The following is a 23,386-nucleotide window of genomic DNA, read 5'->3' as shown; positions in this document are numbered from 1 at the left end:
ACTGCAGGGTCTGCGGGCCCGATTCACAGAATGAACTTAAGACTCAATCCTAAACTTACTACTATTTTGGTATTCACAGAATGCACTTACTACTTTTGGTATTCACAGAAGTTAGGATTTTGTCTTAAGTCTGTCTTAAGTCTGTCTTAAGTTTGTCTTAAGACAGTCCTGTCCTCCGTGCCGCACCCGAAGGAAATTCCCTTCAAGCACTGAAACCCGGAAGGAGCCTGCATGACTCGAGGCGGGCTTGTGGGTGACATGCCACAGTTGTTGTCCGTACCTGAGGAGGCTGCTACGGGGGCACCCATCATTGCTGCATTGGGTTCCTGTTTTGTTTTTGTAGCAGCTTCGTGTGTGGGAGGCAGCTGCTCCTGGGCATTTCCCATGAGTGGGGGATGAGTAACATCTCCCCGCAGCGGTGGAAAGTGGGTGTGCCCCCTCCGGCCTCTTGGTGACTTATCGCTTGAGGGGGGCACTTGTTCTGGTGTTAACCTTACGGTGAGAGCCCTGGACGAAGGCCCCAGTTCACCGGCGAAGGAAGGCCCCGAGTATGACATTACCGCATTCCCTGTGGTAGGTGGGTAGGTAGCCCAAGAGCCTATGCAGGGAAAGGCAATGCTGCAGTACAGGTTGCAGGAGCGCAGGTGCCACTCTTAGTTGTGGTAGCCCATTGTCAGGGTTGCGCCCTACGTACAGTACAAGGATGGCGATTTGCAGCAATGGTGGTATGCCAAAGGTGGGCATGATGTGGGTATGATAAGTGCACTGTAAAAGTGGCTGCTATGGTGCACTGCTGATGATGTTTATACCTAATGCTTTACAAGAAGCGCAATCCTGCCAGTAGTTACTGGGTATCCTAACTGTAATGTTTATGATGGTGCCTGACTGGCCAAAGGATTGATGTAATCCCTGTGAAGTCATGACAAGTGCCTGGTGGCACAATAATATATGTGATTGTGACCTAATGTGTTTTTATGGATAATACAAAGAATATTTTTTATATAACCTTGTGTGGAGTTTCTTTTGTGGTGTGCCTAGTGTGTTGCTGCTGTGTGTGTGTTGCACAAACACTTGACACATTGCCTCTGGGATAAGCCTGACTGCTCTGCCAAGCTACCAAGGTGGTGAGCCGGGTTATCTTCACTGTGTAACTCCCTTGCCCTGACTAGAGTGATGGAGTCTGCCAGGCCAACCAGAAACACCCTTTATAACATGCTGCACAAATACTTTTCACTTTGCCTCTACCTAAAGCCTGACCGCTTTTGTGCGAAGCTCCCTGAAGGCTAAGCACAGGTTCATTTAGGGACTTTTTGTGGTTCACCCTGAGAAGGATTGTGGCTGTTGATCGAATAGAGTTTCACCCCCTCAACCAACAACCCAGTTTGGTACACATGATATACCATGCAATCCAACTTAAGAACCTCAAGAAATAGGCTTGCTGGTTAATGCGTTAGCCAAAATTTAGCTTAGTTTAGATACATCTTTAGGGTCTTAGATGTTAGAAACTTGCTAATCATGTCAGAAAGTTCCTTTTGTACTCTCTGACCATTACATGCCGTGGTGCATTTATTTTTTTCATTGTTTATGGTTACTGTTTGCATTTTATACACTGGAATAAGATTTTTTTTATATTTCTTTTTATTGAAAATATAACAACAGCAAGGTAAAAAATATCTTACACAACGTGTCAACTCAAATGGAGGAGGGAAAGGCGTTACAAAGTATTCAATAAGCCCATTGTGTCCGGGCTATGTTATAATTCGTGGGTTCCCAAATATTCAACAGACATCGCCTAGCCTCTGGTAAAAGGGCAACTCCCGTAACATCCTTCATCACATCGTGTACCCCACTCCAGTAAGCAGCAACCTCACGACATTCCCAGATAATGTGGAGAAATGTCCCCACCTGCCCACAGCCCCACCTGCACAAACCCTCTTCAGAAAGGCCCATGTGCACCAATCGAGAGCCCGTGACATATACCCTATGAAGGATCTTAAGTTGAACCAGTCTGAGTCGAGCCGGTATCGCAACCTCCTTGGGAGAGGAGATCGCAGTCCTCATCATCAAGTTCAAGGCCGTCACGGGTCCACAAATCACGAAGATGCAACAGGAGATCCGACCTACCATTTTTTAATTTTTAATCTACTAAGGAAATAGTGCTATCGGGCACATGACTGTCTAACAATCTATCCTCAAGCGGGGACGACTCCGGGATCACCTCCCCAACAGGAAAAACCGACATCAGAGCATGCTGAACTTGTGCGTAACGGAAATTTTCTGAATCTCATATTCCTTCTTAAGCAGTGCAAACAATTTAATCTGGCCCTTCACCCAAAGGTCTCCCACCTTACTAATACCGATGAGGTCCCACTTATCAAATCCCTTTGTGTTCCACAATTTACCCAGTTTATCTGGGCCAAAAAGCGGAGTTGCTCGAGTCAATCGCTCCCTCCACCCCATCGAGTTAGTAGCATCTCGCCACAAACGCACTGCCGTCTTGGTAGGTCCCGACAAGCCCCTGACCACCGATCTAGAATATAATGCCCTGTAATAGTTACCCCCAGGTAACAGCCATCTATCCATTGCAAAGGCAGGGTTCAATTCGGGACCATACGTAGCATGATTAATGGCTCCCAATTGTGACGCCCTAATAATAACGTTTTATATCAGGGAGAGCGATCCCCCGTCATACCATGGGAGCGTCAGTTTTGCAAGTGCAATACGAGGTCTACCATCCCAAATCAACTTCCTTTGAAGACCCTCGACTGCACGGAAATAGCTGGCTGGGACGACATCAAGCGTGTTTTGGAGTGCGTAAAGAAAACCAGGCAGAGACATCATTTTAAAGAGAGCCGCACGACCCAATGGTGAAAGCGGAAGCTTACGCCAACCTGCGACATCTTGTTTCAATCTAGACAAGGGAGGGAGGAGGTTATGCTCATACCGAGTCATGGGGTCCAATGAAATGTAAATACCGAGGTATTTAAACCCTGTGTGTGCTATCTGGATGGGACAATTATTTTGGAGAAGAGGGACATCGCCCGAAAGGACATAAAGATAGGATTTTGTCCAATTGATGATTAGACCTGACTTCCTGCTGAATGAGTTCAAAACATCGCACAAAACTATCAGGGATTTCCGGGGCGAAGTCAAGTACAATAAGATATCATCTGCATAAAGCGAGATGCGATCTTCAAACTCCGGGGCCCACCGAATGCCCTTCATCAAGGGCACCCACCGGATCCATGCGGCGAGGGGTTCAAGAGCTAGAGCGAATAAGAGCGGTGACAAAGGACAACCCTGACGAGTTCCCCTCCCAAGACCAAACGGAGCCGAAACACGGCCATTCACAACAATTTGCGCGAGGGGTTCCTCGTAGAGCAGTCGCACCCAGCCGATAAATCCGGGTCCGAACTCAAACTTAGCCAACTCGGCCCATAAATACGGCCATTCCACAGTGTCGAAGGCCATCGTGGAATCCAACGACGCCAAGATGGCCGGCTCACGCAACGTCGCAGCTCTTGCGAGAACACCATGCAGTCGCCTGAGATTCAGAGCAGTGTTCCTATGCGGGATAAAACCAGACTGATCCGGATGGATCAAGTCGCTGATTACCGTAATCAATCGGTTCGCCAATACTTTCGCGAGAATTTAGGGTTCCGCATTTAAAAGGGATATAGGTCGATACGACGCACACTTGTCTCTCGGCTTCCCTTCCTTATGAATAACTACAATGGTCGCCAGACGTTGATCACGGGGGAGAGAGCCGCATTCCAGAGACTCCAAAAACATATCACGGAGATAGGGGTCCATCTTGTCAGGACGTAACTTGTAAAGTTCAATAGGCAAGCCATTGGGGCCCATTGCCTTTCCCGAACGCAAGGCACGAATCGCAAGTGCCACTTCATCAGGTGTGATAACGGCCTCCATTTGGTCCCTGTCAATATCAGAAAGACGCGGTAAAGCGATATCTCGCAACAAGAGATGCAAATCCTCCTCCTGTCTGTCGGACACCGGGGAGTACACAGACTTAAAATGATCTGCAAAACACTGAACTATCTCCTTAGGGTCAGAGATCCGAACACCAGCATCCGTCTCGAACACGGGCACTACCCGATTAGCTCGATCTTTCTTATCCAGCCACGCAATCAATTTACCAGCTTTATCGCCCACATCATATAGACGTCCCTGCTGCTCCCTACTCATAGCCTTAGCCGCGTCGGTAACCAATGTCCTATACTCTAGTTGTTTAAGTCGCAAAACATGGGTCTTAGCACGGGTGACTCCCAACTCCAGGTCAAGCTCCATATCAGCTATCTTTGTTTCAAGCCTAACCACCTCCTCATCTCTCTGTTTCTTAGCACCCGCTATCAACGACAGGGCCTGACCCCTGAGGACGGTCTTAAAGGCCTCCCAAAGCGATACCGCCGATGAAACAGAGCCCTAGTTTTCCAAAAAATACAGTTCAAGAGACTTAACCAAGGGAGCACGAGTTATAGGGTTCCGGAAATACCAAGGATTAATCAGGGCAATCCGTCCCTCGGGCCTGGAGTCTAAATCCATCCTCAGCCATATAAGAGAATGATCTGAAATTCCCCGAGCTAAATGCTTGACCTCAGAGACAGAAGGAGCCTGAGCCGCCGGTACCAAAACATAGTCGATCCTGGAGAGGCTACCATGGGCGCCCGAATGAAACGTATACTGCCGTTGAGTAGGATGCAACAACCTCCAACAATCTACTAGACTCAAGGTGTCAAGGAATCCATGGAGCCAGTTCTGTGATTCCTTTAGATCTCTGGGCGGGTATCGAACGACCATCCCGGAAACCACTGCGTTAAAGTCACCACCCAGAATTAGTGATCCCTCAGGGAGAGCCAGGACGATTCGCCCTAGGTCCGCGAAAGTAGTTGAATGCAGGCCAGGGGGACATAAACCAAAACCAGAGAAAGGGTGCGGCCCTCCCATCTTCCCATAAGAGCGACATAGCGCCCTCTATCATCAAGAACAACGGAATCAATGTCCAGTGGGAGGGAAGTCCTAATGAGGATTCCAACCCCTCTAGAACCGGAGGAAAACCCAGCATGTGCCACCAGACGATAACCCCTCCTATTCATAGCATGACAAATATTACCAATCAAGTGCGTCTCTTGAAGAAGGACCACATCAGGGGAGAGACGTTTCAACAATTGCAGCACCACCCCACGTTTTATCCTATCTCCCAGCCCATTCACATTCCAACTCAGCAGTTTCAGCCCCTTACCCCCATCACGAAGAAGAAAGAAATTCCAGCCCCAACACGAGCTCAACACCCTAAGTTTGTTCAGCATGTTCGATCCTCAGCTTGGCCGGGAACAGCATGGCATATTTGAGTCCCATATCACGCATTCGTTGTTTCACCCCCAGAAAACCAAGTTGTTGTTTCTGGACTGAGTGGGTAAAGTCCGGGTAGAAACTAATATTCGTGTTTTCAAACTTCGGAGGTCCACTCAACCGTGAGGCCTGTAGGATTGCGTCTCTATCACGAAAGTTGAAAATTCTCGCAATAATAGGCCGCGGCGGGGCACCCAATTTCGGTTTGCCACCCGGAACTCTGTGAGCCCGTTCCACTGTAAAGAACTTACTCAATCCTTTAGGTGCGAGGTGACCAACAATAAGGTTCTCAACAAAGAGGTCAGCTGCAGGATCCTCCGCCTTTTCCGGGACACCAATAATACGAACGTTGTTTCGCCTGGCCCTTGCTTCATAATCCTCCAGACGGCGTGTGAGAAGATCACTAGCGGTCTTTAGGTGACGGACCTCCGTCTGTAGGTCAGCTACATCACCCGTCAGACAGAGATATAGAAGGCTTTATATCCAGTGATTTTACCTTCTCGTTAGTTAGTTTTCGCCAGGTCCGTGCAGATCAAGTTGACATCGATCACCACAGTATCAAGCTTATGGCCGAGAGTCCCCATTTGTTGCCCTAATGAGGATTTAATCCCGTCAATGGCGGCCATGACATCTTGCAGGGTCAGTTCATTGGCCGGAGTAGGGTCTCTAGTGTCCTCCTGCGACCTACCAGATCCACCGGGAGATCCCTTAACTTGGGCATAGCGATCCATGATGTTAGTCTGAGTATAGCCACCCTGCCGAGTGGTCTTAAGTTTCTGTTTTTCGCTCTCCGGTTTCCCCGTCATTGCAGGAGATAAGTGAGATGAATCAGGAGAGATGAATCAGGAAGATGGCAGCCCCTGAGTCCCTCGGGCGGAGGCAGCCCCAGCCAGGGGGCACAGGCCAGACGTTCTCCGGACTCGGCTAGTCGATGGGAAATCACACTTGCAGGTGTCTCTGCGGCCGTCTTCAGGCTCAGGCGTGAGCTCAGTACCAGTCGCAGCTTCGCCCAAAAACAAAACTGAAAGTGAAAGCAATCGGATCGGACATCCCAGCCCCTTAAAGCCGATGTTGTTCAACTACGGCCCGGGCACCATAGCAAATCCACAGCCGGGCACCACGGAGACGTAGGCCGCAATCTTCAAATGTGGGAGGTCGCGAGGGTCTCGGGAGCCCTTAGCTCACGCGACCATCTTGGTTGCGCGCTAAGCTCCTCCTCCTGGAATAAGATTTTAAAATATACATTAAGTTTTGGGAGTTGTACCGTGTTTCTCATCTCATCTAATGGGACTAGTAGTTACCAAAAATCACTCCCTACGCAGTGCTGCTCCGCTAGCAGTGTTTGAGTCAAAAACCAGTTGGATTTTGACTCATTTTTTGGTGCATTAAACTGAGTCCTTCCTCTAGGGAGTTAGACATCCGGGCCCAACACCTCTGGGGGGGCAGGGGGTGCCCCTAGACTGTATCAAGAGTCCAGTTCACTTTCACTTTTCTGTCTGATATACTTGTCCTCTTGCAGAACACTGATCATGATCCACCCTTAATGGACTCCTGCAGTGGAAAAGAGTCAGTCTTTCTTTTGTGTTTAGCCTGCTGCTTCTTAGTTTCCAGGGCAGCCTTTTCTTTACCAGAAGCCTCCTATTCGTTTTTTGCTTTGAGTTGTAGTTTTACGGCTTGAGAACCTAAAACATTCCTGCCACAAAGGAGCAGATTTCTGATTGATTCATTCTAGGATGCTCCTATTCACAATCCTAAACAGGAACTACAGCCACGCGCTAGCTCACTCCCAGAGCAGACCCTTCTCCTTGAATACTGCGATAAACGATCAGGGAAAATGTTTTAATATTCCATATTGACCTCATAGCTAAATCAACAGGTGGTGCTGCTTGATAGGATTGGATATTATTTAAAGAGCGTACTTCTACCCAAAGGTGTCAAGACGCTAGAGCAGACAAACAAGGAGAAATGAAAGAAGTACACCTGTAGCAACCTTAGATGAGATAAGCCAGCTTTTCAGATGTTTTTTAAAAACCGGATAAGAGTCCACGCTGGAGGTAATGGTGGGTAGGGAATTCAATAGCTTGGCGGCCGCTACCGAAAAGAAGCGACCACCCCATCTGGTCCTGAAAATCTGAGAGTCACAAGTTTTTTCTGTGACGGGGATCTCAGGAGCCTCCCTGGGGTGTCCCATTGAAAAAGAGTTTCTGTAGATGTGGCATACCGTTACTCTGCATGGCCTGGAATACCATGCTCAGAGCCTTAAGGCAGATACGCTGCTTCCTGATGGGGAGCCAATGCAGGGAACAAATCCCATTCCTGGCTGACTGGCACTTGGGAATTTTATAACTCGGCCACGCCGCTGCGTTCTGTGCCACCTGGACCTTGTTAAGGGAGACCGTAGTGATGTTCCGGTACAGAGCGTTGCAATAGTCCAGCCGAGAGGTGACTGGAGTGATGATGATTAACTGGTGGAGTTCGGACAGAATAAAAGGCAAAAACTTTCTAAGAATCCTCAGAATATAAGAGCAAGTGCTAACTGTGCTGCTCACCTGTGCGTCAAAGCTGAGACCATCGTCTAAGATGACCCCCACATTTTTTGCTGCCCTAACCCGGGACTGGAAGGGACCACAAACTGCCGGCCACCAAGAGTTTGACCAGATGGAAATCTGCGAGCCAAATACCAGCACTTTAGTCCTGTCTGCGATGATCCTCAGTGAATTGTCCTTCATCCAGCAGATAATGCTGGACATCCACTGATTGAAACTCTCCAAAACGGATTGCAGGTCATTCGAGATGGAGACAATAATGTGCGTATCATCCACATAGGATAGCTCCTGGAAGCCAAAGGACCGCTTCAGGTCGGCCAAAAGAGTCACATAAAGAATAAAAAGGGTGGGGCTCAAAGACTAGCCTTGGGGCACCCCACAAGCAAGACTAAAGGCCTCGGCTCTAAAGCCTCTACAGCTGACGTAATGGCCTTATTTGACATAAAAGAATGGAGAAGCTGCAAGACATTCCCAGCGTTTTTCCCGCTTGACACATGCACTGAACTATACGCACCAGGGAAACGGTGTTGAATGCCGCCGATAGGTCGAGCATTATCAAAACCACCGCCCCTCCCTGATAAACCTTGGCGTGGATACAGCCAGTAGCCACAATGAGGGCAGACTCAGTGCTGTGACCAGCGTGGAACCCGTTCTAAGACAGATCCAAGATCTCCTGGGATTCAACATATTTCTTCAGTTCTTTATTGATGAATTTCTCCAGGATTTTAGCAGGGGTGGAGAGAAGAGAAATTGTGCAAAGGATTTTCACATCCAGGGGGGGTCAGCATTAGTTTATTTTAAACACATTTTATTTGGGTATTTTGCAATATAATGGGCGTAGGCCCTCCTATGACCTGTGTGAGCATAAGGATAATAATCGAATCGGTAACCCTTGTGATGATAATGAACAATTCCTGCCGAACATGAGGGTAAAACAATAATACAACCAATATGCAGACAGTTGTCAATCTCCGTAATACAGTACATGATTCATCAGATACGAAATATGCATCATGGCAGAGTAGTAATATGACCAAATGATATACCATAGGGTGATACACGTCAGGGATCAGAGGGTGCCACTCATGGATCCTCCTCGGGCAGGGGTCAGGTTGATTCCATGATATGACGCCCACCGTGTCCAGATCTTGCGATGTTTTCTGGAGCAACCCGGGCCTCAAAGACTGCAATCTCAGCCCCCATACATTTATCCAATTCGTTCTTCCATTTGCCTATAGTCGGGGGAGATGATGCCTTCCACCCCTGTGCAATATCCATTTTGGGAATAGTAAGGGCAAGAAATAACAGATGTTGTTTATAGCGGTTCCCCCCGATGTCGTCTGTGAAGTGTAATAGAAACAGTCGGGGGTCCAGTGGGAGCACCCACCCCGGCACCTCATTTAGACATGACCGCACCCTGTTCCAGAATGGCTGTAAGGCCATGCAGCTGCAAACCGTATGTAGGAAGGGTCCATCTTCCCAGCCGCACCTCAAACACACTGGGGACTGAATAAACTCCATGCGCCACAGTCGTACCCTCGTGTAACATACTATATGTAAGTATTTGAACTGGATGAGCCGGTAGCGTGTGGAGACCGCTGCGCCCCTCGGGCTGGCAATCGCTTCAGCCTAGTCATCGCCTGTTAATTTAGGAATGTCTGCTTGCCAGGCCAGTCAGGTTTTGTCGAGGGTGGTAGAAGTGTGTGTTGTCAATGTTTGATATATTTGTCTGATTTTATGCACACCGAGGTCCCCCATAAGGAGACGGCCCTCCAAGGGCTGGAACTCGGGAAGAGCCTCTATATTATGGATCTGAGGGGAGAGTACGTGGCAGAGCTGTAGAAATTGATAAAATTGTGATTTTTGGAGGCCAAAGTCTGTCTGCAGTTGTTGGAATGATTTTAGGGTAGTGCCCCATAAAATATCCTCAAGGGTCGAGATCCCCACCAGGTCCAAACCCCGAAACCTGCATAGTGTGGTTGCTGTTTGGAAGTATGTGCTGTGCCACAGGGGAGTTTGTTTAGTGACTTTCCCTTCCACCCAATTTGTCTGGTCTTGGCCCTCCACAACTGTATGACCACCCTGACAGCCGGTGGTAAGTGGTCTTGATAGAGATCGCAGGTCACCCGACCAATAATTTCGCCACTCTGGCTTCGGGCCCATATACTCCAATACACCATATATACATTGATCAGATGACCCTACAATCTACTACCAATAATCATGAGTCTCTCTCGATTACTTCCAGTGTACCCGACTCACCATCCACCGTTACGGGTACCTATGACCACGATGGGTCAGGGAGCTAGCTGTAAAAGGAAAGGCAGGCAAAATACAAACCCAACATATAAACTCTGATATATTTCATAAAATGACCACGGACAACTGGAAGTTTTAAAAGATTTATCTAAAATTCTTCTTCATAAAGCATCAGACTTACAGTTATTAGGCAGTCAATAATCAAGATAACAAAAATCATATAACCATATAGAAATAGAGTTAGGGCAAACATTTAGTTTTCTATAATACTAGTGCGACAGGGAACCCACTTAAGTAGAGTAAAAGGTCACTCAAGCAATAGACATTTTTAAAGGGGCAAGCTAAAGTAAGTATACATTTATACTATGGAAATGTGTTTCATGAATATGATTTTGGAAACTCAGGAATCTTACACAACTATACTAAAGGTGAGAAGCGGAACACGCTATAAATTCTAGAACATTACTTTAGTCAGTTTTGGGAGAGAAAATTATAGACCACATCAAGAAATTGTAAACTGCAATGGAGAAAATGATTTCTAAAAGGAAGGGTAACATAGGAACACGCTATTGAAATAAAATGCAAATGACTTTAATGAGATGCAATAATTTCGGAAAAAGCATGGAAAATTTTACATATGCAAAGAGTATGTCTTTATTGAAGCAAAGACAGAAAAATAGAAAGAGGTGCAGTATAGTGTTCGCAGCAGTATATTTACCTAGACTGGTGTGAAAACCAACCCTGGCCACGGGTCAGTTAAGGACAGGAAAACCCTCAAGGAAGGATAACCCGCAGTGGGACAGCAGGTGCAGAATGGACACCCCAGGACAGGACAGGAAACCCAGATTAGGATCAGGACAGGACCACCAGGACACGACCAGCACCCGCAGTTCGGAAACAACGCCTGCGCTCCACCCTCTCTGCAGCTATCGGTCAGAACCCCGATTGGGTTAGCGAACTCCCAGCAAAGTGCTCCGCCAGCACTTAAGGTTTAGTAAAACCTTAGAGTCTATGGTCAAAATTCGGACAGAGTGCTCCGCAGCGCTCTGTATCTTCAGTCACCTATTGAGTGCGTTGGGTCAGTGACAGGTCAGCTATTCAGACAAGTCGGACAAATTCCCTAGGTGAACCTAGGCTAGATATACTGTTCTGGGGTCAGTGTACCACCCCCCAATGTTGCAAAGTGTCAGAATCCCCACTTTCGATTGGTCCTAAGGTAGGGTGGGTTAACACACCAATCAGAACAGACTATTCTAAGGCCTAATCTGCATTCTTGGGTACCGCCTAGCAAGATTGGGGTTCTCACGGAAAAGTATCACAGAAAACAATAGATATATACATTTGTTTCAATAAGGGAACAACTTTCTCCATTCTCCTGGGTCAGAGGTGGCTCTCCCAGGAGCATCTTGACTGTGGCTGCCAGCTGGCTGAGTTCCACTGCCCAAGGTTATTTGCCTCTGGCTGCACGCACATGCGCAGAAGGAACCTTCAAGATGGCTCTCGATAGATTTCAGACCCTCATTTCCCGTGATACATGAAAAGTAAGCGAAAACAAATTAGCGCATAGAAATAAAAGAATGTATTACATGTCATGATTTCGTACTTCAGGTTTATCATTATAAAATTATACTATGCTGTTAGGGTAAGTTGCAACACATAACGACACAATGAGCAACAGCACGAGCTTCACCTCGTTATTACAGTGAGCAGCCATCATGTGGCTATTACGCATGCGCACCTTTTTCCCTCCGAATTGTGACTGCGTCAGGTCACGTGATTATGTCTAACGCATGCGCAGAAACAGTAATGCAAGCAGCAGCCATTTTATTCACAATGATTATTTGTATTAGTAAAACGCATAGGCAAGCTTCGCTACTACACACGCATACCCAAAAATAAAAGAGATTAGTAAAACGTACAATTGTTATGAGGTTACAACAGACTCGAGGTTCATGAATCGAGCAAGTCGCGATGCGAAATCTTGCTCTATCAATCCCCTCTTTGATGATATTTACTATCATCACAAATAATGGAACCAGATGCCAACTTCCTTTCACACTTTGTACAACTCTATTTCTTCCAACAGGCGATTCAGTTTCTCTTTCTCATTTTTGGTAGGGTGAGAATTTTTCACCCTTTTGTAAATCTGATTATTCATTTCTTCCAATTCAAGCTCATCCGCATTCCGTTTCACTCCTCTCGCATTCACCTGGTACTTCTTTGTGTGTTTTCGGCACTTGCAACAGACGAATATGAGGAATAGGATAAGACCTATAATTCCAATTGGCATCAGTATCTTGAACAACAAGCTTCTACCTAAGTTAGCAAACCAATGACCTACATTGGAGAGACCATCTACTAGTCTCTTCCAGGCACTGTCAACCTCGAGTGGTTTGAGTTCCTTTTCCAAATGAGTAATATTTTTCACATATCTCTTGAGCTGCACACTTTTGTCCGGAATGTAAGTGCAACAATGTTGCGCCTTCAACATCCGGCAGACTCCGCCCTCTTTTGCTAATAAGGTGTCAAGAGCAAGTCTGTTCTGCAAAACCATTGATCTGATCGCAACCATTTCGGTATTGACCAGCAGAAATCCATGAGCCGTGTCAGTAGACAGTACATCCACTATTGTGGACAATTTGCAAATTCTGTGAGTGTTCAGAACCACTCCCACTCCAGGTATCAGTGCACTAAAAATACTACCCATTATTTCACCTACGCTTTCTCTTTTACTACGCACTAAGCCATTAGTGTTTTCATTGCTTCCAGCAATTTCATTCACATGGTATATTTTCGGGAAAACAATGCCAAAGTAGCAGCTTCCATACCAGTGATCCGGTAATTTGAAATAAGCCTGGTTTCCACATATATAATAAATTCCTGGAAACACAGGTTCTGACCCATTTTTGAAACCCCAACCTCCAATTACCTTGTAATTGTGCTCACATTGACTGGAACCAATGAAAATGTTATTATAATAACTTGTCTTCTCGCGGTGAAGACAGAGTTTCCCTTTCTTTTCGAAATCCAGCAACAGAGCAGGCCCCGCCCCGCCAGTTGAGGTGCTTTCCATGTTCTCAGCCCATTTAGGGGTTTTCCGCCTTTTGTCATTTGCCTTTCTTTGGAAAGTCTCCCTTCTTTTCTCTGCCATGTTTAAAAATATTTTTTCTTGTTCATGTAATGAACAGGTCAAGTTATCTCTGTGTGCTTCATTTAAGTCTATGGTACCTATAGTCAGAAAGTATTCTCCCATATAACGTGTAACGTCACTTTTGGTATGTACAGGATTCAGATTTCCACGTATAGGAAGTTCAGAAAAGATCACGTCATTGTTAGAGTAATAGTACTGTAACGGTCCTCTTTTATAAAACAAACTAGCTAAAATGCTACAGGAAATTCCATATGTTAAGGGCAGGTGATGATATGTCACGCCTTCCGCCACAGAAGTTGGTAGCTTCATGCAGACATAGCAATCTTCTATCTCCATAGTTTCTACATAGTGTACTAACAGGTTTGCGAAAACATTTAAATGAGTCTGGTTCTTAACTCCGTGATAATGTAGTCCTTCCTCATCTGATGCTTCTAAGTCTCGTTTTGTTTGTCTGAGTGCTTTCTCACGTCTTTCTACACTTCGTGTTGTCAGTTCTTCAGTGTCTGTAGTCTGTGTAGGGTCAATATTAGTATTTTTGCTTACCACAAAAGGTATGAAAACTGTTAGTCCTATCCAAACTATTATGACTATAGCTATGCTACATATACACACCTTGTAGCATGTTTTGCAACAACTGCGACTAGGCCTTCCATTCACTCTTGAATCAGACATTTTGGCTCAGAAGAAGTTTGTCCTTCAACCCCTCTTTGTAAGTTTACACAGGTAGCTTACTCTGTGCAACTTCAGGTGAGCTCGTCTTCTTCTTCTGCAGAGTAATCAGCAATCGGTTCTCCGTCGCTTTCGTCTGTAATATCAAGATCCTCAAAATTCTCCAAAATCAAGTATGTCCATTCAGGATCTTGATATTTTTCATTCAGTCTTTTTATTTGATCACTCCTTCTTTTGGAGCTATCTCCAGGCTGCTCTGCAATCCGGGGGCTTCTCCTTTTGTCTGCACGTTTTTCCTCCACAGTTTTTATTCTCAGTTTCAGTCTCTTAATATATCTTGGCTCAATATGCTTCTTTTTCTGAGTCTTTTAGCTGGCACTGTGATTTGGCTTTCTTCTAATGTCCTTTTGTTTTCACTTGTTTGTGGCACTTCTGTTTCTGCCTCTTCCCTATCTGTCTGACTAGTCCCAGGTCTTTCGTCTATTTCTTCTGCCTGGTTACTAAACTGGCCTGGTTCAGGTAAATTTTGCGTTTGGCTTTCAAATGTCTCTGTCTCTGTGTCCTGAACATGTTCTTCCAGTTCTATCTGATCCTGTTCAAGCACTTCGAACCCTTGATTTTCTTCCGCTCGAACTTTTACACTAGCACTAGTCTGTCCCTTTCCGATTTCAGGAGTTAGTGGAGGTGTGTCAATCACTTGTTCTGTCCCTGTCTGACCTTCCTCTTCGTCCTCAGATTTGATGTGAATCTCAATGATCTGAGGGTCTTCGCCTGTGCCTAGCTCGACCTCTCTATTCCACTCTCTGTCTTTGCTTATTCGCTCTCTTGTTCTGAGTGGGTCTCCAGAGAGATCGATTATTGGTATCCAATCCTCTGGGCTGGTGCTCGGCTGCTCATCATCAGCTACTTCCGGACCAACGTCTGTGGGACCCTCAGCTGGACTGGTGCTCGGCCATCTGTCATCAGCTACTTCAGGACCAACGTCTGCAGACCCCTCAGCCGGATGACCTTCAGCTCCAGGCTCCTCGTCTGGTGTCACCTTCTGGGTATGGCTGGCATGGATCCACTTGGGTACGCCTGCACACTTCACTGCCGTAGTGGTCACCAGTATTATTTGGCGTTTTTCTCCCCACCTCGGTGCAAGGCAGCTTGAACGAGTATGCTTCTTGATTCTAACCCAGTCACCAGGAACCAATTTGTGAACTGGAGTTGTCGGGTTGGCGACGGCGTCTTCCCCAATCTGGCGAGAGATAGAACGCACTTGGTCACCCAGTTGCTTGCAGTACTCAAGTACCAAATCATCAGAAATGCTTAACAGTTTGTATCCTGGTACCCATGCTTGTCTCATCACTCTTCCCATTAGGATTTCATGGGGGCTCAGGCTTGTTCTCCGGTCTGGAATGCTTCTGAGCCCCATCAGAACAAGAGGCAAGGCAGTTATCCAGTTCATGCCAGTCGAGTCACACATCTTTGCTAATCTTGACTTGATAGTGCCATTTATTTGCTCTACCACTCCAGAAGCCTCTGGACGATGTGCACAGTGCAGCTGTGTGATTCCAAATGCTTTACAGAGCTGAGCCAATATCTCATTCTGAAAATGTCCGCCTCTATCTGATTCAATAGCGACTGGAACCCCGAACCTAGGTATCAATTCTCGCAGTAACAATTTGGCCACTGTTAAGGCATCACACTGTTTGGCAGGGTAAGCTTCCACCCATTTTGAAAATAGGCAGACAATGACAAGGACATATCTCTTTCCCTCGCAACGAGGCATGGTGATGAAGTCAATCTGTATTCTCACAAAGGGACCCCCTGATTTCCCAATTCTTCCCAGTTCAACTACTGTTCTTTTACCAGCGTTGAACTGTTGGCATGTTAAGCACCTCTGGCAAAGGGATTCTGCTACTTTCCTGAACTTTTTGTTGTACCAGGTCTGTTGAAATACCAGAACCATGGCATCCCTACCAATGTGTGATCCTTGATGTATCAGCCTGGCCATAGGGGCGAGTAGGTGTCTAGGTAACACAGGCATACCATTTGGGCCCACAATGACACCATCCTCACGTCTTGGTCGACAACCAAGTTCCTTCCACTTCACTTTCTCTTCCCAGGGCACAGCATGCTGCCATTCTCTCACTTCATCCCAGGTAGGCACTTCTTCAAACACCATAAGTTGGCAGCTGTTTCCAACCCCACCCAGTTTGATGTTTATTGACATGCGCTCCATAGCGCATTCCTTCGCTACTCGATCAGCATAATCATTCCCCAATGACACAGGGTCACGGCCCTTTTTATGAGCAGCACATTTGACCACTGCCAATTCTTTTGGTAATTGGATTGCCTCTAGAAGGTCTTGGATAACCTTTCCATTTCGAATGGGGGTACCTGATGAAGTCAGGAATTCTCTTTGTAGCCATAACTGGCCAAAGTCATGCACAACCCCATAACAGTACTGACTGTCAGTGTACACTGTTATTATTTTCTCTTTTCCCAATTTGCAAGCTCTTATTAAGGCAATCAATTCGGCTACTTGTGCAGACTTTATTCCAAATAAACATGATGCCTCCTCAACTTTTCTTAAAGTAACCACAGCGTAGGCAGTACTTTGGCCTACAAGTTCATGTCTCATACATGAGCCATCCACAAACCATTCCTTATCATGTACAGGCAAGGGTGTTTCTTTAATGTCTGGGCGAGGTTTGGTACTGAACTCTGTCAGGTTAATGCAGTCATGCTTGTTTTCTCCCCCATCTTCCATAATCATTGAGTCAGGGAGTAGAGTGGCTGGGTTCAAGATTTTACACCGAGTAATGGCTACATTTGCAGCACCCACGAGAATCCTCTCGTATTTAGTCAGCCGACTAGGGGTGAGATACTGAGTCTTCGTTCGGGTCAATAAGATCACAACTGCATGTGGAACATACACAGTTACAGGATGTCCCATAACAATGGATTCACTCTGTTCTAAACTCGTGCAAGTTGCAGCTACTGCTTTCAGACATCCAGGTAATCCAGCAGCCACTGGATCCAAAGTGGCAGAGAAATATGCCACGGGCGTCTAGTCAAACCATGTTCCTGAGTTAGGACCGACAATGCACAATTGTCTCGTGTGTCACAGAATAGGGCAAACTCCTTAGAATAAACAGGCATGCCTAAGGCAGGTGCTGTACATAGACAATCTCGCAACTGAGTAAATGCTGTTAAGCTCTCATCATCCCATTCCACTGGGTCCTCTGCTCCTTTCCTTGTCATTTTTATCAAAGGCTTTGCTAGGACTGCGAATCCCACAATCCATTGCCTGCAGTAACCTACAACTCCAAGGAACATTCTGATTTCTTTCTGAGTACGGGGTAACTGCATATTTTGAATTATTCTGACTCTCTCTGAGGTTACTTTTCTGATGCCCTTTTCTATCTGGTGCCCCAGATATTTTACTGAATTTGAACAGAATTGCAATTTTTCAGGGGCCACTTTATGTCCCTTTTCACTTAGGTGATTCAGTAGGGCAATGGTGTCAATCACACAATCCCTATGACTTTTGGACGCCACCAAGAGGTCGTCAATGTACTGCACCAAAACAGACTTTCCAGGTAAGACTAAAGATTCAAGACATTTTTTCAAGATTTGATTAAAGATAGAGGGGCTTTCTGGGTACCCTTGGGGGACCCTATTCCAGACATACACGTGACTGTTGAAAGCAAATGAGAAAAGAAATTTGCTGTCTGGATGCAATGGGATTGAAAAGAATGCGTGACATAGGTCTATCACAGTAAACCATTCAGCATCCCAGGGAATCTGATACAGAATCACTGCTGGGTTCGGGACAATAGGACAGCAAGGAACCACAATTTTATTTACCTTTCTCAGGTCCTGTACTACTCTGTACTTGCCACTAGGCTTTTTGATGCCCATAATAGGTGAGTTACACGGGCTACTCATCACTTCTTGTATGATGTCTGCTTCTAGCAATTTCTGTATTTCAATGGCAACACCTGCTCTCACTTCGGCACTCATTCTGTAAGGCTTAGTATTGGGGTAGACTGCATTTTCTTTCATGGCTATTTGTATGGGGTCTACGTTTTTCATCAATCCTACATCTTTTCCAGTAAAGTCCCATACTTCTGGTTTCACTGTCTTTTGGAGTTCTTCAGGTAAGTCCTGTATAGTCATTCGCTTGATTTCTGAGTCAGGTCTGACTAACATTAATTTGTAAATACCGTCTTCATCTGGGGTCTGAATTTTGACGCCCTTTGGTGTGCAAAAGATAGTGCAGTTCATTTTGCACAGCAAATCACGTCCCAATAAGTTCACTGGACTGGTATCACAAACGACAAATCTGTGCATTTCTTTAAAGTTCCCTATTGAGATCTCCATGGGCTCTGTAACGAGGGTACTAATCAATTGATTAGATACACCCACTACTTGGATTGCTTCTCCCGAGAGGGGTAGGTTTGGAACGTCTGCTGTTCTCACAGTAGAACGGGTAGCACCAGTGTCCAACATAAAGGTGACATCATTTCCATCAACCTTTCCTTCAATGTAGGGCCCTGACTGGTCTACCGGCAAGGAGGCGCCAAGTACACACTCCTCGTCCTCCCCTCTCAGGCCCCGTCAGTACTGGTCGTCACAGAAAAAAGTGTCATTTAACAAATACTGCGAAGTTGCTGCATTTCTGTTCTCATTACCTCCCCAGATTTCTACGTCGTCACCCTGCGGTGATTTCCCCTTAAAACTAGGTTTTGGTGCTCGGGGCACTTGAATCATTTTTCCCTGCTGCTGGGTCTTTCTTGGTTTTTCATTCTGCGTCTGTGGAATTAAATCAGGGGTTTGGGTATTATCATGCTGTAAATAGGGACACTCGTCTCTCCAATGTCCAATTTCTCCGCACTGGTGGCAGGGAAATTTCTTTTTGGCTTCCTCTCTGCTCATTTTTGCTCGGGGCTTTCCCCCACCCCCAGGGCCTTGGTTCTGAGTAGTTTTATTTAACTTATTCAATTGCTTCTCCTGCTGTTCTGCGAGCTTTACTTGTGCCCACATCACCTTCTCCTTCAAAGCCTTTTTCTTTTATGCCATTTCGTCCTCACAGTACTTTGCATACCGTAGGACTTCATCCATTTTCTTGGATTGGCAACAAATTTTGTTATCTTTTATCCACTGGCAAATTTCGGGTCTTAAACCGTTTACAAACCTGTAAATGAAGTGGGTCATGTCCTTCATCTCGATGTTATCTATACCACTGTATGTTTTGAATACCTGCAACAGCCTTTCATAAAAGGAGTGCACAGTCTCGTCCCTTTCCTGCGTGGTTCTATCTATTTTGGTCCAATCAGTTTCCTTTGCAGGCACTTTTCCCTTCAGGTGTAATATTACCTGGTCATATTTTTTCATCACTTCATCAGAGGGTGCTCCTGTGTTAAGGTCCCTCGGGTATTCCTCACTAGGCCACCCTATGGCAATCTTACATTCGGTCCATGAATCCACAGGGACCACAATGTCGAAGAACCCATCCAGGTCCTTCACAGACATTTTTGCACCTTTACAAATCTTTCTACCTGCCGGTACCAATCCACAGGCTTCTCTCTTAATTTCGGGAAGTCATTAGTAAAGGACACAATATCCTGTCTGGACCACGGAACGTGCACATATTTTCCACCTGCGACCTTTGCGCATAGGGCATAACTGTTCTGGCTTGTCTGCTTCTTTTAAAACGAATTCTGGGGTTGCTTGTTTGGATCTAGCCTCATCCTTTTTCCTAGCCCATCTGGCTTTCCATCTCTCTACATCTCCCCATTTTTGCAATACTGTCAATAGTTCCTTGACCTGTGCCTTTTTTCCTGACACATTCAGGCTTTCCAAATCCTTGTCTGAGAAATCTGCTCTGTACGGTTTCTGCAAAGGTTTCGATTTAGAAATATCTATTCCCATGCTAGCAGCAGTGTCTGTTAATTTTTCATGAAGTACTCGGGCATTTCGGGTAAGACTTTTGCAAATGAACAACAATTCTTCCTCTGAGTAGGTATTTAATCTGTCTAATCCTACATTTCCTGCCATTAGCTCTTCTATTTCTACTCTCAATTTGTAGAGATCTAAGGGTTTGGTCTGCGGAGTTCGTTTTTCGAACTCTTGACTCCATCTTTCAATTTCTTCAGGAGTCACCGGCGTGACACTCTTAGTACCCGAAGTCGTTTCCATTTGAATTTCCCTCGTGTTGAAAGGATTATGTCTTTTCTGCATCCTTTTCCCTGTATTTCTAATGGGCAGATCCAATAGAGACACTTCAGACTCGCACTCACTCGTCTGTTCATCTACGATTAAGGGTTCTGGTCTAGGTTGTGCTATGACTGGGGTAATGACTGGAGTTTTCGGACTCTCTTGCCGGTCCCCATACAGTGGAACCACCGGTCCGATAGTTACTGGGATTGTCAATGCTTCAGGACTGGTATTTAACTGGGAGATTTTCTGAATTATCTCAGCTCTCTGCTTTGCTAGAACCTCCCGCTCCTTTTCTTCCAATAATCTCTTTAAGGATTTGTCATGTAACACCTGCGGGGTCAGAGTGGGAGCATAACTCAGGGCAGTAGGATGTGTTTCACTTGGTCCTTCACCATAATTAGGTCTTGGGAACAAACTTCCTGTGCCTAGGGATCTTGGTTCCTCCTCATATAGAGTTTGTAAGAACGGCATTCCTGAACCTGATGGTCTTGCCTCACCTTCGTAAGGAGGTCTAGAGAAAAAGTCTCTTTCATGGGAGTACCTCGCATCCCCACTAGCTGGTATTCTTGGATAAATATCTCTTGTCTCTACGGGACCTAAACTCTCGGTATGGGGAGGTATGAGGCAACCCCCTCCTACACTGGCAGATCGGGCCTCATCCTGGAGATGCGGTCTTCGGGAATTATCCCCCTCACTGGACGGTCTATTTCTTTCATTGTAAGGAGGCGGACTTCTCATAAACAGGTCATCTAATAATTCATCATCCGACTCTCCAATAGGCACCCAATGTTTGCACTTTTCTGTTTTCTTCTCCCCCCCAGGAGGCCCACATGCTGGCATCATTGGAAACAGTCCTTCTACAATCATATTCTGTCTCCACTGTTTCATCTTTTTGGCTCGGGCTTCCTGCTTCAACTTTGGATAAAATGTAGTTAGCCCTTTATCCATTCGGGGCTTATCCCTTTCAAAAGCCTTGATTTCCCATTCCTCTAGTGCTTCGTACTGCGTTAATCTAGGTCTGGGATGTAAATCATTCATTCGGGTTCTCAGATTGAATAGAATCCTGCTGTTAAAGGTACCTTCTAACGGAAAAGCCAATACTCCGTCATCTTTCGTGTACTTCGCCCAATTTTCCAACCATACACATGTGTTGTACCCTTTATCGAACATCATGAAAGATGCGGGAGTGTTGGGTGGCGGAATGACAACACCTTCTCTAGTTTTAATCGGCTTGTCTTTTTTGAAGTAATTCTTTACCTTATTTACAAGAGACAATGTTCTCTTATTTCCGTACATAATGTCGTTTTTAACACCCTTCCACTGATCGTTCTCAAATCCCATACACCGTGGATCAGGTCGAGTATGCGGTCTATACGAGTGCCACATACGATTCCTACGAGTGACTTCTGTTTACAAAATCACTTCCAATCTAAATACGTCTTTTAATTTCGTGCGTCCAATGAAATGCACAAATTCAAATATTCTCGACCAATGGGTGCGCGGCCCTTTCGCGAGACAATTCTCACGCTTCGGCACTCACCCCTCCTTTACAATTTCAGCTCCGCTACACACCTGCTGCGTCTACCAATCCCAGCGCGGCACAGAGTGACGTCAGAGCAGCTTCGCGCCTGACTCCCTCTTTACAAGGTAACAGAAACTTTCTTTCTTTCTAAAGTGCTAGTGCTTGGTTATTTCACAACGAATACACATTCGCCACTGTGCTCAAGTGTCTAGACAGGAAAAGAGAGTTTGTTTCACTGCAAGTAAACTACTTCCATTTACCTTTCACACACTACGGATAGGTCTCTTCTGCCTACCCTTCACACAAGCATTAGAGAACCTGCTACTTCCCTAGACTTATCCACCTTTCCGGGATATATCCAAGTCTAAAGTTTCACCAGCGAGCCCCTTTGCTTTCACCCAAGCTCCGATGAACCTGCTACTCTTCCGGTGTGACCCTTACTAGGTTATGCCAAAATAGGAATTTTGCCAATGAACCTCGTTGATATCATTTATTCAAACATACATTCGGAAAAAAACCCTAGTTAGTGCTTCCAGTTCTGCCTAACCTGCACCAACTTTCCTTGAAAGCCAGTGACCTCAAAGCAAATGGATTCTATTCACCACTCGCTATTCAATTCCCCGGGGATTTCCGACAACACATAAAACGTTTTACAAACGAATAGATTAATACATATAATAGTATAATAACAAGAATAACGATTTTAAAACATTTCATAATTTTTCAAAGCAAACATTTCAAGTGAGTGATCAAATCACCCGAATTGCCTACTCTTGTTAGCAGCATCCAACTTAGCTAGACTAACTAGTCCTACCTAACCTTTAACTATTCCCTAACCATCCTCTATGCTACCAGAAAATTACTGATAGAGATCGCAGGTCATCCAACCAATATTTTCACCACTTAGGTTTCGGGCCCATATACTTCAATTCACCATATACAGTGATCAGATGACCTTACAATCCACTATCAATAATCATGAGTCCATTTCGATTATTTCCAGTGTACCCGACTTACCATCCACTGTTACGGGTACCTATGACCACGATGGGTCAGGGAGCTAGCTGTAAAAGGAAAGGCAGGAAAAATACAAACCCAACATATAAACTTTGATTTTCATAAATGACCACGGACAACTGGGAAGTTTTAAGAATTTTATCTAGAATTCGTCTTCTAAAAGCATTAGGCTTACAGTTAAAAGGCAGTCGATAATCAAGATAACAAAAATCATATATCCATATAAGAATAAGGTAAGGGCAAACATTTAATTTATAAGAATAATAGTGAACAGGGAACACACTAAGTAAGGGAAAAAGAATTTCAAGGAATGGACATCTATAAATGGACAGGCTTATGCACGTTTGAAATTACACTATTTGGAAAATGCACTTCATGAATAAAATGAGAGATTAAAATAAAGAGTGAAAGTGGAACATGCTATAAATCTAGGAAATTACTTCAGTCAGTTTTATACGAGAAAATTATAGACCACATTAGAAAATTGCAAACTGCAATGGAGAAAATGATTTCTAAAAGGTAGGGTAACATAGGAACACGCTATGAAATTAAATGCAAATGACTTTATGATATGCAATGGTTGCGGAAAGCATGGAAAATTTAACATGTGCAAAGGTATGTCTTTATTGAAGCAAAGAC

At 45.3% G+C, this 23,386-nt stretch overlaps 1 protein-coding gene across 1 annotated transcript in view; it reads left to right on the top strand.

Moving 5' to 3' along the window:
* The window catches only part of LOC144758779 (uncharacterized), a 210,165-nt gene that overhangs the window by 63,010 nt on the left and 123,769 nt on the right, over positions 1-23,386 (top strand). The window contains 1 exon segment of the mRNA XM_078646449.1: positions 5,598-5,608. Within this exon segment, the coding sequence (XP_078502575.1) occupies positions 5,598-5,608 (11 nt within the window).

Source organism: Lissotriton helveticus, chromosome 1_1 (assembly GCF_964261635.1).
Source record: "Lissotriton helveticus chromosome 1_1, aLisHel1.1, whole genome shotgun sequence".
In the NCBI taxonomy this organism is placed as follows: domain Eukaryota; kingdom Metazoa; phylum Chordata; class Amphibia; order Caudata; family Salamandridae; genus Lissotriton; species Lissotriton helveticus.
The sequence above is the reverse complement of the archived record's forward strand: the minus strand, read 5'-3'. Positions and strand labels throughout refer to the sequence as shown.